This window comes from Protomyctophum parallelum (genome assembly GCF_964188405.1).
Source record: "Protomyctophum parallelum genome assembly, chromosome: 10".
NCBI lineage: Eukaryota > Metazoa > Chordata > Actinopteri > Myctophiformes > Myctophidae > Protomyctophum > Protomyctophum parallelum.
In genome coordinates, this window is record NC_139704.1 from 37071452 (window position 1) to 37090272 (window position 18821).

An 18821-nucleotide genomic window follows, 5' to 3' on the forward strand; every position below is an offset into this window, starting at 1 on the left:
TAGAGTTGTTTGACAGCACTGTCACTGTGTAGCGTTGTGTTGGATTCATGTTAATGCATATTTTTACAGACAATCGTACTTCAAGCTCACGGCGCCTTGCAGTTCGAGGCATTGTGAGCTTGTAGAATGGCTATTTTTGAGTGGTGCAACCACTCCTACAACCAGAAATGTCCGTCCATCCCTATGTCTGTCTGTCTGTCCGTATGTTTAGGGTGTTTGTGTGTGTGTGTGTGTGTTTGTTTGTGTGTGTGTTAGGCTGCACAACAGTGACACTTGGTGGTGAAAAAACACATTTCCGTGCTCGGACGGACCCAGCCAGCCAGTCAAGGACCCAGCCAGCCAGAGACACTCAATGGAGTGGCTGCACCGCTCAAAAAGGTTTATATCACATGCCGATTTGGCAGCCATCCTGTATTAACTCTGAGGACCCCTCTGAGGAGGACCCCTGTTGAAGACCCCTGTTGTAGGTTACTATTTGTGGGTTAATTAATTCTCCAGTGCACACCACCACCAGCGCGTTTGCGGTGAGCGGTGTGAATTCCAAAGCTCTGCTGCAAAGGGAGAACTTAATTATTATACGGCTCATTAAATGAGTTCTTAAGCCAACATGATGACGCGGTTTAACATGTATATCTTTGAAGTGAGTTCATCCACGGGAGAGTATCGTGAGGAGACTGCTAATTAGAGCTCCCCTGTTTTATCTCAAACTACTGCAGGTCAGAGGAGAAGTATGGAGGAGTTTAATCACTTAAATCCTATATGTTTCATGGCCCGGGGGGGTCTATTGATGATATGCATACGGCTGCCATCTTGCCAGCAAGGTGCTACCTAGGTGCAACTTCACATAGACAGCCCATTCATCCAAACAGAAAAGTCCTATTTAATTGTATTAAATAACGTAGACATGTTATGAGCTACTATATACTTCCTGTGTCAGAGTGTCAGAGTTTGGAAGCACTCGTTATCAGTAAAGCAACCTCCTGCTGCCTCCTGCATTATGTGCAAATTCTAAACAGGTGGTACACATGGGCTGTTGGGTGATAGTCAACGAGCACTTCCAAACTCCAGTACTTTGAAAAAAATCATCTGCAAGGAATTTCTTGACAGGGAGTAGCTCATAAGATGTCTACAGTGGATTTGTATTAAACAAACACATTGCAGATAGAAAGAGGATAATTCAAGCTTTCCGTACAGCTGCAATGTTGGTGAGTTTGACGTTATTTAATACAATTAGATAGGACAGCTGTTCTGTTTGGATGAATGGGCTGTCTATGGGAAGTTGCACCTAGGTAGCACCTTGCTGGCAAGATGGCAGCTGTGTGCATATCATCCATACCAACTCCTTTTCACCCCTCTACACCGAATCTCTTCGCCGAACAAATAGCCAATCTATAGGCTCACATGTTTGCCTATCAGGACAGGCGCTTTTACGGGCCCGAAACTGTCACTATTTGTTAACATGATTGTTCAATACTCGGGCCTTTCTGTGTGGAGTTTGCATGTTCTCCCCGTGTCCCCTAGGGTAGGTACCCTCACAAAAACATGCAGTAATCCTGGTCTCTAAACTGCCTCCCCCTGGTCAGCCGGGACGCCTGATGGAGGGGAAAGGAACTGGTTGGAATAACGTGTTCCTTCCACGCGCTACGTCCAACCAGGAAAACTCCCCCCTGTCAGGTGTAAAGGAGCAACTTGGACACTCAAGCATGAAGGAAGCATGAGTTAAGTCCGTTGCTCTCCCTAGGTTGGCGGAGGGTGTGTAGAGCCCAGGATCACATCACAGGATGATTGACACAGGGGTGAAAAATGGGTTACAAAATCGTGGGACAAAAAATATATAAAAAAAAAAAAAAAAAACTCGTCCCCATCATCACACACTGTACTGCCATCTACGTAGACCCACATAGTGCCATGCTGTCAGTCTATTCCTCATCAGAGGGATTTAGGGACCACGCCACACACACCAGGCCATTTGCGTGGAGCCCAGAGGCATAGGGGACCCCCTGAAAATCAACCATTCCAGTTTATTTCTCCCCAATGTGAAGTAGTTTCACCTGCGCTACTTCCATCCAGTAAGTCGATTTTCAAAATAAAACAAGTGTTGTTGACTAATGAACATTTCTAAAAGAGACTCTTATTTTGAAAAGCACACCATTTTTAGAGGAAACCTGAGTTCTATTGAGGCCATCTTGACACTTGTCAAGTGAGAACAAAACAATGTAGGCCTACACACTCTGGAACAAGTGTGTTCTCTTTCATCCTCCGTAGCAGCAGTGGTGAGTAGGCTAATTAACTATCTCAGTCATGCTGGCCAAAGTTGCCTATACAGTGTGGTACAGTATTGCAATGAGGATTCTATTTAGTTTTTCTGATACAAAGTATGCTCCTATGCTACCTGGGTTCCCAGTCCCACATTGTTCCTAGGGTAGCAAGTGAAGGGTTTGCAGGGCTTAAAGCCAAAAAGAATCCCAAGACTGAAAATGATTTTTAGAAAATCTACACTGATGCCATTAAATGACCCCTATGAAATCCTCAGGACTGACATCAGTCACCAGGACTGAGAACACAAAGTTGAGCTTTGCCTCGAGTCCCTAACAGTGCGTTTTAACTAGGGATGCACCAAAAGGGAAGTTCTTGGCCGAAACCAAATACCGAATATAGGAAACGAATAGCCGAATATGATTAATATTATATATCTTTTTTCCTACCATTGCTGTCATGATTATTATTAAAGCTACCTGATTATGGCAAAATACATGATTATGGCAAAACTTAACGTAAATAATAATCACTGTTATGGGTCCATAAAAAATTTATTCAGCACTTTTAAATGCATTAATTGCATACACTATTCGGTGATATATTTTCTGCCTATTCGGGCCGAAACCGAATAGGCCGAAAATGTTTAGTCATTTTCGGCCGAATATTTTCTGTGGCCGAATATTCGGTGCATCACTAGTTTTAACAGCGGGAGAACAATGGCGAGCGACACATGAATTTAATTGGCTATCGCCTAATCACCCACTATCGCTGGACGATGTTGAATTATTTTTATCTTTTCAGCCGACGTTCCTCCGCCCACTTTTCGACCATCGCCCGTTCGCCTGCTATAGCCAGCTATCACCAGTAGTTGCCGGGTCTCGACAAAATAATTCACTTCTGGCTGTCGCCCGCTGTTAAAACATACTGTAATTGCTAAATCCGCCCCTGTTCATCATCTATGCATGGGCTCTCAAACACCATAAATGTAACATGTTTGTTCTAGCGAGTGCTGCTGCAATGAATGTCTGCCCTGCTTACTTTGATATAACTGAATTTACATTCATGCAGTGTTGCCTGCATGTACACTAGTGTGCGTCATGTAATGAGTCATGCAGCTCTAGGTCTGTTTTTTTTACGGAGAGCCGAGATAGAAACATGGCAAGTCCATTGGTTTAATTGGCTCCGGCGGAGAATGTTTTGTCCCCCGTCCGTCCTTCTGTCCCTTCGTGTGTACAGCGAATACTAATTGGCGTGAAACAGGACCTCTGCCCCAAGTTCTTCACATTGGCCTGCTATAGCGCCACCAGGAGGCCAATTTTCGCAAAACATGTTACTCCTACAGATCCAACACGCAAATATCTATATAGTCATCAAAACAGACCTTTTCTTTCATATTTCATCCCAGGGTTGTCTCAGATGGACTGGCCTGGCGGAGAGCTGTGATCCGAGGAGCACATTTTTCCAGGTATTCCTTTGAGGTTTTATCTGTATTTCTTCTAAGCTAGTTGAATGTCGTCATTCCAGCAAAATGGCCATCCTTTCACTATAGTGTCAGGTGCTGTGTTGTTGTTGTTGTTTTGCACAGGAAAATTTTAAAGTGAAACGGACACATTAACCAATTGACTTTGTATTAAGCAGCGGCTGCAGACCAGATAACCAGAAATATCCCTTTGATACATTTTTTTAATGTATTTCACTTTTATCATTACTTTTCTCATTTATTTTGTTTATTTTTGTTTGAAAGTGAAATATTCCTTTAACCACTTTTACCCTGGCATCCTTATGTCGGGAATGTCAGAATAGTGCAACCCTGTGAATGATGGTACCATGTGAATGATGCTACCATGTGAATGATGCTACCATGTGAATGATGCTACCATATGAATGATGCTACCCTGTGAATGATGCTACCCTCAGTACCCTGTGAATGATGCTACCATGTGAATGATGCTACCATGTGAATGATGGTGCCCGAGCTGTGAATGATGCTACCATGTGAATGAACCCTGTGAATGATGCTACCATGTGAATGATGCTACCATGTGAATGATGCTACCCTGTGAATGATGCTACCCTGTGAATGATGCTACCATGTGAATGATGCTACCATGTGAATGATGCTACCCTGTGAATGATGCTACCATGTGAATGATGCTACCATGTGAATGATGGTACCATGTGAATGATGGTACCCTAGCTGTGAATGATGCTACCATGTGAATGATGCTACCATGTGAATGATGCTACCCTGTGAATGATACTACCCTGTGAATGATGCTACCCTGTGAATGATGGTACCCTGTGTAGCGGATTCGAGTGTTATCAACCCATATCAACCAGTAGGTTACTTATCAAGATCATACAATGGAGACGTTGCAAGTAGGCTCCAGTAGAACCTACTGGCTCAATTGCATGTCTTGATGAGTAACCTACTGGTCATTATGCGTTGATAGCATTCGAAGCGGGTGCCCTGTGAATGATGCCCACAGCATGGAGGAGGTGAATGGTGCCCTACCCTGTGAATGATGCCCACAGCATGGAGGAGGTGAATGGTGCCCTACCCTGTGAATGATGCCCACAGCATGGAGGAGGTGAATGGTGCCCTACCCTGTGAATGATGCCCGCCGCGTGGAGGTGCTTGATGCCACACAGCATCTGGTACAGCAGGTAGGACAGCCTCTCGTGGTCCAGCTCCATCTGAATCACCTGGCACAGGTTGGCATCCATCAGCTCCATCACTATGTATCTGGAACATACATACACACACACACACACACACACACAGATGCATGCACACATTACATCGTTTTAGTATGTGCATATTTTCAAGCAAGCAGAATAATTGTACACAGAGACAAGCTGGCAGCCGATACGCACACACAAACACACACACACACACACACACGCACGCACGCACGCACGCACGCACGCACGCACGCACGTGCGCACACAGACCAAGAGTTACTTACACGTCTTGAAATTCTTCTAATGTTTTTTGTGGAGTAAATACATTTAATAGACCAATAATCTGTGGAAACACAAGACATGCATATCAGCATAACGTTGTTATGATTTGTTCATACAGTTTGATAATTTGTCATAATTAGATATATTGGAGCATCTTAAAGCTAATAACGTGTGAGTTCGTCTTACAAAGAAGTATATAGGGCTAAAATGGTAAATTGTTATTAATTTATTTTCTCAAATTGAACCCTGATGATTGACACATTTCATAGATCGCTGCTGTAGCGCAGAAACATTTTGGTCCAAAGCCATTCCTTGACTATTTCAAAGATATATTAAAAACGTTTAATTTTGTGCAACATTCTTGTATGATGAAGTAGGGCATTAATGTACGAAAAAACATGAAAGCTAAAATATGGAGATGCAGGGTTTCTGCCCCACAGCGACAAAACACTAAATGACTGTAGTTCTGTGTTAGCAGTTTCACCCAACGTACATTTTTATGATTGACACATTTCATAAGCACTAGTTCTCTGTACGCCCTCTTGGCATGGGTCTGATTCTGGAAGGGCCGACTCAGCTTCTTGATGGCAACGTTTCTTTCGAGATTGTGGTCGTATGCAGAGCTGGGGGAAGAAAAGGACATGAGTATGGGAAATGCAGGAGTACAGTAGTGCCATATGCATTTTTACAGTTCAACTGCACAATGGCTTTATGATGACATAACCATGAAACATACAGAGACATTATTAACCCATTTAGTCTTCTGAAAGAATATATATTCAAAGATTTGTGCCGCATTTTCACGATATATTTTTTTTAGCAGACCTACAAGCTCGTAGCACGCCACTCGGTGGCGCTATGAGCATGTAGATCTGCTATTTTTCAATAGCTAAAGTATAACATAATGCTTAGTTAAAACACCAAAAGGGGTTCCCGTCCAGAATGCGTTAAAAATGTCAACTCTTATACATAAGTACGGCTGGTGCGATAGGGACACAATCTGATATCCCGATATTTTTTAACACCAAATATTTATGCAATGATGACATTTTTGGGATAAATATTCATCATTAAAGCTTCTTGTAGCTGCTCAGTGGCCTTGCGGTTAGAGTGTTCACCCTAAGACGGTGATGTCGGCGTTGGTTTCATGCTATTGTAGCGTCATGTCCAGGGTGTGTACTTAAGCTGCATCACACTACAGAAACAGGAGATAGGCTCCTGACTTGTGTGGGCCACATGGCTCGGGAACTGTTGGTTCCCAAGGCTAGTCACCAGAAAAAAGGCTAATAATATACAGCGAGAACAGAGAGTTCAGAAAAAGGGCATCACTCGACCATAATGCAGCCATTAAAACCCAACACACTGTCACTCCCCAAAATGCATATCATGGCGTCAAACAGTGCCGTCCCGGGCACCCAAACATTTAAAGCGACGGAGGCGCGCTGTCTAAAGTGGACTTGAGCCACAGGAGGCACCGCCAAGCGCTGTGACCGTGAAGTCTGCTTCAGCTGACTCGGCACCGTTCGAGTTATCGTAGAGAATTGTAACTCTCCAAAAAAGTTAACCATTCTTGCCCATCTTGGGAGTGAGAATGCATTGGAAAACACTGGAAAACACTGGTATGGCATACACATCCTGTGTATGCCCTTACCAAGATATTACAATATCCCAAATCGCATATGGTATTTTTTTTGGATGATGGAACCAATGAAATTGGATATTTATTTATTAGCACGAATCCCGCTGATGCTGTGCAGATGCACGGTAAACAACAGCGCCAATATTATTTTGGCATTGAGACGAAGACTGACTATGGATGGACGAGGGTGCGTCGCTTACCAGACGATTCCCTGTGCTCCTGAGCCTATGGGCCTGAGGTTCTGGTAGCGTTTCAGCACACAGAACGTCGAGTCCCCTACGTCGATGCTGTAGAACTCCCGTTCTCTTTTGTTCTTGTTCATGGTGGCGAGGTGATCTTCAAACACTGCTTTCTGCGCATCCACAAATGTTCTCTGTGGGAACAAGGGACAAAGATGGACACAAGTAAAGTGAATTGTCAACGAATTGTGTATCGAAATCGCGACCCAAGACTCACGATGAAATGGCGAGGCTCCCTTGGTGCTCCTAAGAAAGCATTTAAATGAGGTGTTAAAAGACTGCTGCTGACATTCACTCTTCAGGCGACCGCTGCAGAATAGATCCACCGCAACCAACTCAGCAAACCAGACCCGAGATGGAAGATTTGATATATCACTCTATCTGGGTGAAAACCTCATATGTCCAAAACCTTTGGACATATAATGAGGTTTTCATAGGCATCAAAAAGCTCTAAACGCGGTGCAATTTCGAGCTTGCGGATCTGCTACTTTCGATGCTTTTGTGCGACACAAGGCTCAGAATATCCCTCTGTCATCACATTGGAGACCAAAAGCGCCTGCTGGGCTGCATGCTGGTGAAGATTCCTATAGCCTGTGTGCCTGACTGACTGACCGACCGGTGACCGCTTGCAAGTTTTTGGACCCCGGCCCAGGACTCCAGTCCAGGCCCTGTTATCGCTGCAGGCAGGTCTTCCACACAGGCACATGTTAAGTGGGTCAAGTTATACCGGGAAGGAGGGAGGGAGGGCTGGGAGGGTCCACATATATAGGAACACAAAGCAAAGAGATGCTCATTTAAATGCCCCCCTTTCGATGTGAGCTTGTAGATCGGCTATTACTGTGTGTGAATAAGTGACAATTTTCTACGTTTCCTATATGCCTGTGCTTCTCAAACGTTTTCGTGTCACATGAACCCCCAAAATATATTCGGCCACATCTGAAAAGGTTTTGTGCCGGGAACCCCGGCCACATCTGAAAAGTTTTGTGCCGGGAACCCCCAGAAGAGAATATTTATGTTAACCGATTACATCCCACCGCTAGTGCCTGGAATCTGGTGCCAGTGCCAACAGAATGCACGAAAAAGGCAGTGAAGAAGACCCCGCGATTTACCCCTGTGAACCGGAAGTATAGTAATTGGCCATTTTTGAGCCAGAGTTGCGGCTGTGATCTAGCGATAGAAATGCTAATATGCTAACCGGGACGTTGGATTAATGAGTTTTTGGATTCCGATGATATCACACCATGGTGGCAAGCGTTGCCTAGCGACAGAAGCCGAATTACTCTTTTATCAAATCTCGTGTTCTCGTGCACAGCAGGGTTTAATAGCTAAACACAAGATATATCGTGCCAGCGTATAAATGGACCCTTGATTTGAGAACCAATTATCTATAAGCTGAGCTCTGTAAGCTTGTAGATCGGCTATTTTTTGTCGCGCGACAATAATTCGTGACCAAATGTGAATAAGTAGCCTATTTACTAGTAGCCAATTTCTACTTTTTCCAATACAATATGTGCAATTACACGGCTATTGCACGGTTGTTACATTTGCTATTTAATGGTCATCTTTCTAGTTATACACTGTTTAACAGCCCTCTGCACTTTTCCATATGACCGGGCCTATAGGAATTAAACACATCACTACGGTCATTTTATCTTGCTGCCTTCCCCTCTCAGGAAGCCAAACAGAGCTTATGTAATAATCAGGACTCGCCATCATCTCTCTGTCTCGCTATACAAAACACAGTCCATATGAGGAACGGAAGAATCGCCACAGTGAGACGTGTCAGTGTTCCCCTTCTGCTCCTCCAACGTCACAAACATGCATGCATCTCTCTCTCTCTGAGACACAGTGTGTCAGTCCCTCACAACAACATCAAAATAGACACGCTCCACTACACACTAGGGCAGGGATGTCAAACTCAAATACATTACACAGTGGGCCAAAATAAAGAAATTGGTACAAGTCGAGGGCCGGACTGTGTTTCAACACACGGGCCAGAGGGGTAGCTGAAAGTTGACCACAAATTATATACTTTCACTGCTGATAGTGAAGAGAAGACGCATGCTTGCGCTTGCAGGCCCTCGATACGTGACAATGCACTCGCAGTGCATTGTGGGACTTATTAGTATTATGGTGGTCCGTGCAATATACCAGAGGGCCAGTTCTAATACTAATTGAATATCATCCCGCCAAAGATAATTCATTCACGGGCCTGATTTGGCCCCCGGGCCTTGAGTTTGTCATATATATCCACTAGGCGTTCTATATCTTTTTCGTGTCAAGGACCCCCAAATGTATATGCATTTTGACACACACACACACACACACACACACACACCATTTGAAAATGTTTTCTGACAGCCAGCCAGGACCCCCAGAAGAAAATATTTATGTAAAATTAAGGAATGCACAATTTTCCTAACGTTTTTGAGATTTAAAAAATAGCAAAATAGTAGATCTGCTGTTTTTGAATATCCGACATATTAGTACATATATGTATACGGTGATTAGAATGATTGTGATGCTATAATATTAACTACTTTTGCTGGACCCCACTTTGAGATTCACTGCACTGCATTGCACTATACTATACAAGTCTTGTTTTATGAGTTACATGAGAAGAGGTTGAGTCGTAAGTTGAGTCGTAAGTTCATAACGCATTAGAGTGGATAACAGGACAGTGTCATTAATATCACTGTGTTAGCATGTCAGAATGTCAACATGGGGGGGGGGGGGTTCTTTGATACCTATAGGTGAACTCATCCCAGCAGTTATATCACTCTCTGTGTTTCAGTGGATCCAATGTAGTTATTGAATTTAGTCACCACCATCACCAGCTCTTGTTACTACTTCAGTACTTTTTTATTGGTTAAATATTTCTAAAGAAAACACACACACACACACACACACACACACACAGAAAGACTTTCGCCCTATAAAAAAGAATATTGCTACTTTTTCTACTGTAGTAGCGAAGTTGGGCATTAAATTACAAAGAAAACCAGTAAAGGTTAAGAAAGATACAAGGTCTCTAGCTTGACAACAGCAACAACATATACAATTCATAATACCCCCTGGTTGTATAACAACTAGTTGTTGTGCTCAGTGAATAATGTTAGGCAGATGCAACAGCACCACTAAAACAGATACAACAGCCCCTGTAAAAAGACATGGAACACTTTGAGTGGTGATTCCATAAAGTGTACTGTGCAGGTTTACAGGGGGATGTAGTAAACACGCCAGTGGTCTGCCAATAGGCTCTATGCACATACGCCATTTTGGAAATAACTCTTCCTACTTCCGGGCCTTTTCTGACTTCCTTCACAGGTTGTTGCCAATGATACTAATTAAAGCCAAATTCCAATACCCCCAAATCTCGGCCACTCATTCACTCACACTCGCTCACTCCAGCACGTTGGTGTTACAGTGAAATTGGTGACCTGCTGAAATATGTGACAATCGTGTCGACGTCACATAATGTCAGTGTCTGAATGTAAATTATTGCAGTTTGTTCATTAGCAGAGTTATTATTAACGGTATTCAGGCCACGTTTTTAAAGACCTCTATGTAAGTTGTGTGAAGTCCACAAGATGTTCACATATTTAGACGGGTCACCAATTCCACCGTTATTTGCCATGCTGGAGTGATCGAGTGTGAGTGAGTGAGTGGCCGAGATTTTGGGTATTGGAATTTGGCTTAAGGCTCTGTTCCATGCTGGTCAATGGTGCTGCCTGCTATTGTGCATGTTGGCTCACTGGAAACACCCTTGGGTCTCAAAGTCTCCTCCTTGAATGGATTCCAAATGGCCCTGTGTGTAACTCTGAGACCAAATGGATCCGTAAGGGCCCCTTACGGATCCATGTTATGGGGTTCCTTGAAATTAAAAGATTTGAGAACCACTGTATAAAAAATGGAACAGAGCCTTAATTAGTATCATCGGTAACAGATGTGAAGGAAGTCCGAAGAGGCCCGTAAGTAGGTAGAGCTATTTCAATGTGCATGGGCATATGTGCATATAGAGCCTATGCAGCACCTGTTGTATAGTGTTCCCATCCAATCAGTCAGTTCAGAAGAAACGGCAACAACAAGGACATCGGTGGTTTTCGGCCACGTGCATTTTTTTTCCAGAGCATGTTTATTTTAACCACTTTTTACAAGTTAAAACAGTTTCCATGCCGGGAATGGTTTAATCCAGGTTACTGTCGCTGCGATATAAGACATACCCGCCTTTTGTTTTATGTGTTTAATCCGCTGTATTGTAATAAATAAAAAGAAAATCCGTCTTCGTTGCGGAGATAGAGACTAGATGCATTCGCTTTGATGACGAAACCGGAAATCGTCACATGCTAGGGCTTCTGGGAAATTGAGGCCAATGGAAATGCATGGGGTGCAACGCCTCATTGAGACGAGTCTTGTGTGCGTCTTCCGGGTGCACCAAGATGGTGGATGATACGCTCGGATCACAACAAACCGAGGGAGCTTTTTTCGCTGGATTTTCGCTGATTAAAAGCCCAAATAATTCAGCGTATGCTCTAAAGGTAATACAACAATCTCAGCCGTGAAGGGGGGTTGATTAAAATGCGGGTTAAGCGTGTAAAACAGTCAAACTGTTAACTGCTGTGGTGATAGTTATAGTTAACTGCGCCATGCAGCCAGAATTGGGCAGATTACCTGCATGTTTTCACATCCGGTTTACTTGCTCGCAGACCTCCATTGTAAAAAGCGGCTTATGTTAGCAATAGCTTACGCTGTTTATCTTTCGCCAGAAATGTTAATATGTTGAGGCAATAGAGACCGCATCATGTATGCAGGAACAAGGGCCAAGGTGGTGACCCCAGGTGGCAACAGCGAGGATTTTGACATCCGGGCTGGGGTAATGCAAGGGAACACCCTATAGCCCCCTTCCTCTTGATCATAGTCCTGGAGTATGCACTCAGGAAGGCCATCAGTGGACAAGAGCAGCTGGATCTTGGCTTCACTCAAACACCAAGGAGGCTGAGACCACAGTAGTAGATCTGGACTACACGGACGACATCAGCCTGCTCAGGAGCAGCACAGGACCTCCTGAGCAGAGTGGAGATACAGTGTGCCACGGTTGGCCTCCAGCTGAATACCAAGAGAACTGAGGGTATCACCTATGACATCTCACCGGAACATCCACCTCTGACAACAACAGAAGGCACTGCTCTGAAGGACGTCAAGTACCATGGGCTCATGGGTCAACTCAACCGAGCAAGATCTGGACGTGAGGAAGACCCTTGCATGGAGGGCCCTGAACAGAATGACCTGCAGTGTATGGAACTTCAACCTCCCCCATCAAACCAAACTCTGCTTCTTCTATGCAACAGTATAGTCTGTTTGTTCTTCTATATGGCTGGACCGTGAAGCCAACCCTGGAGAAGTTTCTAGACGGGTTCTACACCAGAATGTTGCGTGCCGTACTTAACAGATCAGCAAGAGTGTATGCTATCAACAAGATCCTGTATGGGGGAATACCAAAGGGTGAGACAGAAAATAGCAGCCAGGAGAATGAGTCTAGCAGGACACTGCCAAAGACATCAAGGACTGCCAGCCAGCTGCTGTGGGAACCAACAGAAGGGCCTAGATCAAGAGGACGTCCCACATTAACATCCGTGGATGTACTCAAAGCATGGAGAACCGGGGTGACTGGAAGCGATGATGGAGGGCTCGTCTGAGGACGACCTAGACGCCTAGAGAGACTTGTGGTATCCTCACGGCCCAACAGTGGGGCCCCGGGCCAGGGCCAGTTCTAGGGGGGCAGGGGTGGGTGGGCAGAGCCCACCCAAATGTGAGTCCTGCCCACATAATCAAAAGGTATGAGGATGGTATATATATATACACCATTTATCATGCATGATTTAAGATTGGGTGAGCAGCATTTTTAGAGAAATTTAGACCCACCTGAACACCGTTTGCCATAAATGCTGATATGGAAATTGGGTTACTGTTGCTATGGTCAAAGAAGGAGAAGATGGATAGATAAACTGATATGCATCAGCATAGTTTTCTATGCATTTCAGGGGTTATGGGGATTTGACCCCGTGCAGGGCCGCCTCTATATATTCGCCCTGCCCACCCTATAGTGGGGCAGGCTAGAACCGGCCCTGCCCCGGGCCCAGAGGCTGATAGGAGAAATCTAGACGCCTCACAAAGCTTCCAGACGCAGCAGCAGTACCTCCTCTCCGCTTCCTTTCCTCTCAGCATTATAGAAGGACTAGTGTTGACCTAGTCCTCCAGTGCACTGGCCTTTAATTGCCCCGGCTTGGGTTTTGTCTAATGAAGCTTGCTATCGGCCAGATTAGCCTATCATTTTAATGAACAGGGTTTATTTAACAAGGCAGTATCAGACCCTATACTCCTCGCCCTAAAATAGCAGGCTAATGCTTTCACGTTCAGTTTTAGCATGCAGTCAATGGACAATGATGCCAGTGGCATGATACAATAACATGTCTTCTAATAAAATTACAATTATATTTCAACACGTGATTTGGATAGTTTCCAGTATTACTCACATATATGCCTCTGTATATTGAATAAAACAGCTTTCTCACTATGCATGTGAATTAGAAGCAGATAATTAAAGGCTATGGCCGACTATACGGCCTTGAATAGAATCAGGGGGTGGGGGGGGGGTATACCATTGAAACCTTACCGGTACAACATATATAACCATAAATCCCAGAGGATCAATATCGATTGATTTATTTTCCTTCTGCTGCTGCTAAATGTCTTAACCTTGGAAAACACACGACCCTTCATGCTTTCTGACGACAGTGGGCTGGCGCAGCAGGTACATTTTTTTTCCGCCTGGCTATGGAATCATTCATCATTGTACAATTTTTTAATAATAATAATAATAATTCACGTTTGGAAGAAAAAAACGCAAGATGGTGGGATTTGTACGTATATCCGTGCACATATAGGTTGACGACGTTATTGCAACAATGTAGGCTAACAACTCCGAGGGGTGTACGATGGAACCAAATGGACCCGTCCTTTGGTTCCATTTCGTACACTCCTCTGAGTTACATTAACATCGAGGGCTTTTACAGTGTATCCTATACATTATGTGCGTTATTACGTCGTAATTACAATGATATGACGGCATTTAAGGCTATAATCGTTCTCGCTACAATGTAACCCCCCCCCCCCAAGAAGACAACAAACGCATCGGCAAGTAGCAAACGCACGCACACACACACCGCGACCCTCCCCCAACCAAGGCTACAACAATAACCCGTAATAGCGACGATCTCTTTTACCTCTGTCATCAAACCAAACGCCGTATGGTGGTGTGTCTCTCTCTCGCTCTCTCTCGCTCGCTCTCTCTCTCTTCTCTATGCGGTCCGATGATGGCGGATAACGGCTCTTTGAAGGACAAAATAAAACGAGACTGTTGTTGTGGGCCGATGATGATGAAGAAGAATGATCTTACGTCTCCTCCGCTGCTGTCGTTCGGCTTAAAAACATGACCTCACCAAAAAATCTACTCGCAATACGTTTTCCATCCACAGCGCTCTTTCTCTCTCTCTCTCTCTCTCTCTCTCTCTCTCTCTCTCTCTCTCTCTCTCCCTGTGTCTCTCTCCCTGTGTCTCTCTGCTCTGCTCTGACAGGACGGCACACACAGCAAGGCCCCGGACGACGCGCAAAAAGCAAAGCACTGCCTGACTGCAGAGGGCATGCGTGCAAAGAGACACGTCACGATGCGTCCACGCAAACACCGTAGAGGCAAACACACACCGACACACCCACCCACTTCCTCCTGTGTCTTCTTCGTCTACCCACCTATCTACATCAGAAAGATAGATAGATAGATAGATAGATAGATAGATAGATAGATAGATAGATAGATAGATAGATAGATAGATAGATAGATAGATCTCTTCTTCTTCTTTTTGTAGTTTTACGGCAGTTGGCATAGATAGATACTAGATTATTGTTATTATATAATAGGCCTAATAATATCCTAATAGTATAGGTTAGAAGGGATTTACTTGATATGTTATTGCATTATGCTCACAAAACGTACCTGAATGCCATTTATAAGAATAAATTAAGAAAGTGCAAAGACAAAATGAAGGCAACCTCGTATTATGTAGATTAGTGGTGGTTCTCTAAATTAGGATTTAGAGAATTTAGAGGGGGTTCCAGGGGGTCCCCAGGAATTTTTGTGGCCAAATACAGATTAATTTGGGGGACCTTGTATGGCACAAAAAGGTTTGAGAACCATGTATTGGTGTTAAAGGTCATATAGTTCACCCCCAAAATTACATTTATTTTTTCCTATATATTTTTATTCCGTTTTTTCTACTTATATTTTCTATTCTATAGGGAATCACTCTTGGTCGTCAAATTATTGGTTTAGGAATGCAACAAAAACTAAAAAATCACACCCGTGTGAAGTGAGGGGTGCTCTAATCACCATACATCAGTGGTGGGCAACTTTGGGTGGAGAGGGCCACAATATTTCCCCACTCACTCCAGAGGGCGGCATTGCATATTACTGTTGTAGCAAAAATAGCAGATATACAAGCTCAAAACGTGTCTCAGTGCGACGCGTTTTGAGCTTGTAGATTGGCTATTTTTGCTATTGAATTTAAATCCTGAATACATTTTTGCTATTTCTGAATTGGAATCCTGAAAAGTAAAATTTTTATTTCATTTCAAAATTCCTTTAATTATAGTTGTTAAAGGACCACTTCACCACTATTCAACCTATCTTCATATAATAGGTCCTCACTAATAATCATGATTAAAATGGCACGATTTTTTTCTACTCAGTCTGTATCTCATAGGAGGGCTGTGGGCAGTTTAGAAACCGTCCTCCAGTGACATCATCATTAGGCAGATTTTCTTTTAAACAAGATTTCTTTTACAAAGATTTTTAGATTTTCAATTATCGTGAGAACGATGCATGCTTCCATTTTCGCATTGCAACTTTTCAGGACTAGAAAGCCTGCAGTTTCTATTAGCTTGTATTCCCCATCGATGATGTCACTGGAGGACAGTTTCTGAACTGGCCATTCATTGTCAATGGCATTGAATGTTTGGGTTTTGTTTACACAAACTTAAAGCTGGCCATTCATTGTCAATGGCATTGAATGTTTGTGTTAAGACAATGTTTGTGTTTACACAAACCCTCAAAGCTGGACATATGGGCAAGTGCCCCTCAAAAATATCCATGAATTCAAGTCTCCATGGGGTGAGTAATCGATAAGAAAAGAAAATGTCCTTTTGGGGGCTTTATTGGAGACTGGGCAAAATGTCCACAAATAGTGGCTTTAAAACGTGGGCTTCAACATAATTATCATGGTTTTGAAAATGCTATACTACAGTTAACTGGCGTGATATACGGCGTTGTATAATAGGCATGGGCAATTTGATAACGTCTTGATTACAATTACAACCTCCAATGATAAATAATTATTGGAAGAGAATTGTGGGATTATGTTTCGCTTTGCATATCATTTTGTTTGAATGTTTCTTGGCAAGACGGCATGTCCCTGTGTAATGGTATAGAAAGAAAGAAAGAAAGAAAGAAAGAAAGAAAGAAAGAAAGAAAGAAAGAAAGAAAGAAAGAAAAGATAGTAGGCCTATACTGACTACTGGGTATACGTTAGTCCGATGTTACTGGCCACATATGTCGGACTATATTGGTAAATATACATCTGAAAATGTTTTATGCCAGGAAGACACGATATGTGTTAAAAAAGTTAATCAAAATGATTTCAAGATTTTTCCAAAACTGTTTAACTCGAGCTTGTAGATCTTCTATTGTTTCAATAGCCAACGTATAACATATGGATAAAGTGGTTAAAATTATTATGGTGCTGTATTCAAAAAAATATGAAATGATGAAAATTATAAATATGACCAGATGGGGTTTAAGTGGTTTTTATAAGAAATGTAGCTGGGATCCCCAGGGGTCCCCGGACCCCACTTTCAGAAACACCACTTTAAACCTTATTATTGGTTGACTGGAGTCTCCCAGGGCTCTAGTCTATAGTGGATCTTTTTTCCTTTTACATGACAAAACATAACAATATAGATTCATTGTTTTTGTTGTTTTTGTTCTATTTGTTGTGGATACAATTTTGTTCACAATTCCATGCTTTACATGATATACATTTCCTTTATGAACCTGAATACGGCATATACTGTATGCAGCATAGGCTATATATTCTGCATATATACTTGCCATATATTGGCATAATATGTTAATATATTTAAAATAACACCATAGCACCACCATTTGCTTTTTCATGTTGCGCATCCCCTAAGGCGGAAAGGCGCCCGCGCACCACAGTTTGAGAGCCACTGCACTATAGTGTAGACTTATTTTAAATTAAGTATCGCAGATGTTTAACATTAATTTAACTCTTGAGAGCGTAAAATGAAACCAAATGGACCCATCCATCCATCTTCAACCGCTTATCCATAGTCAGGTCGTGGGGGCAACAGCTCCACCAGAGAGCTCCAGACATTCCTCTCCAGAGCAACATTAGTAACTTCCTCCTGGGGGATGCCGAGGCGTTCCAAGGCCAGTGACTCACTGGCCTTGGAACGCCAGTGAGTCACTGGCCTGATTACATCGACTCAATGTAATCCCCCCATCTGCGCCTTGGTCTGCCCCGAGGTCTCCTCCCAGAGGGACGTGCATCGAGGACCTCCCTAGGGAGACGCTCGAGAGGCATCCTAACCAGATGTCCGAACCACCTAAGCTGGCTCCTTTCCAGGCGAAGAAGCAGCGGCTCTACTCCGAGTCTCCCTCGTGTGACTGAACTTCTCACCTCTAAGGGAGATGCCAGCCACCCGTCAGAGAAAACTCATTTCCCCTTATTCTTTCGGTCATGACCCACACTTCATCACCATAGGTGAGACTATAGGAATGAAGAATGGACCCGTAAGGGTTAAAGATCTCCATTTTAGTTTAACTGCATGGTGACCACCTGGAACTCCCTCAAGGTCCACTGGTGGTCCCCAGACCACTGGTTGAAAACCATTTCTCTATATCAGTTATTAGCCACTGCATGGAGTGTGGTGGTGTTTCCCCCAGAAACACACACTGCATGTCCTCTCACTATATATTTTGTTTGTTTGGGTTTTTTAGGCTACCAAATCAAACCATATATATGTAAACACCCAAATACAGCAAGAGGACAGTGTTTTTCTGCAGGTAAACACCATGCACCACACTACCCCAGTGGTCGATAACTGCTGCTACATATGAGGGTAATGTAGTTATTTCTTTTGTTACACAACAAACAGGACAAAGTTGCATATTATGCAATGCTCGAAGCGCTTGTAGATCTGCTATTTTCTGCAAAAGTTGTCTTTCTCCCCCAGAATAACGATGGGGTTTAAGTGGTTATAGCCATATTTAATTTCACCATGAATTTGTATTTAATTTCAGTCACATATGAATGACAAATGCAAAATATGTGAGTTTAATTTAAGGGCACTTGATCGACATAACATACAGTAACAACAACAAGTGTTTCCCTAATTAATCAAACAGATACATTTACAGAAAAATATTAATATAATTTATTATGATAATATAATGCAGGGAGCATTATAGTATCATAATATTATCATGTTATATATAGTAAATTAAGATAAGTTGAAAATAAATACTGTATTTGTGTGGGAAATATATGTTTCTCTCCATCCATGACAAACCAAGGTAGAACTAT

General features: G+C 43.1%; 1 protein-coding gene across 4 annotated transcripts in view; it reads right to left on the reverse strand.

Moving 5' to 3' along the window:
* The window catches only part of mapk8a (mitogen-activated protein kinase 8a), a 326366-nt gene extending 311663 nt beyond the window's left edge, over positions 1–14703 (reverse strand). For all 4 annotated transcript variants that reach the window (XR_014569867.1, XM_083775314.1, XM_083775313.1 and 1 more), the window contains exons 1-5: positions 14388–14703; positions 7066–7238; positions 5720–5849; positions 5229–5287; positions 4867–5005 (exon numbers count right to left, since the gene is read on the reverse strand). Coding sequence is in view for 3 of the 4 variants with exons in the window: in XM_083775314.1 (XP_083631440.1) it covers positions 4867–5005; positions 5229–5287; positions 5720–5849; positions 7066–7238; positions 14388–14396 (510 nt within the window). In the remaining variant the exon portion in view is untranslated. The remainder of the gene's footprint in view (positions 1–4866; positions 5006–5228; positions 5288–5719; positions 5850–7065; positions 7239–14387) is intronic.
* Positions 14704–18821: the final 4118 nt, after the last annotated feature.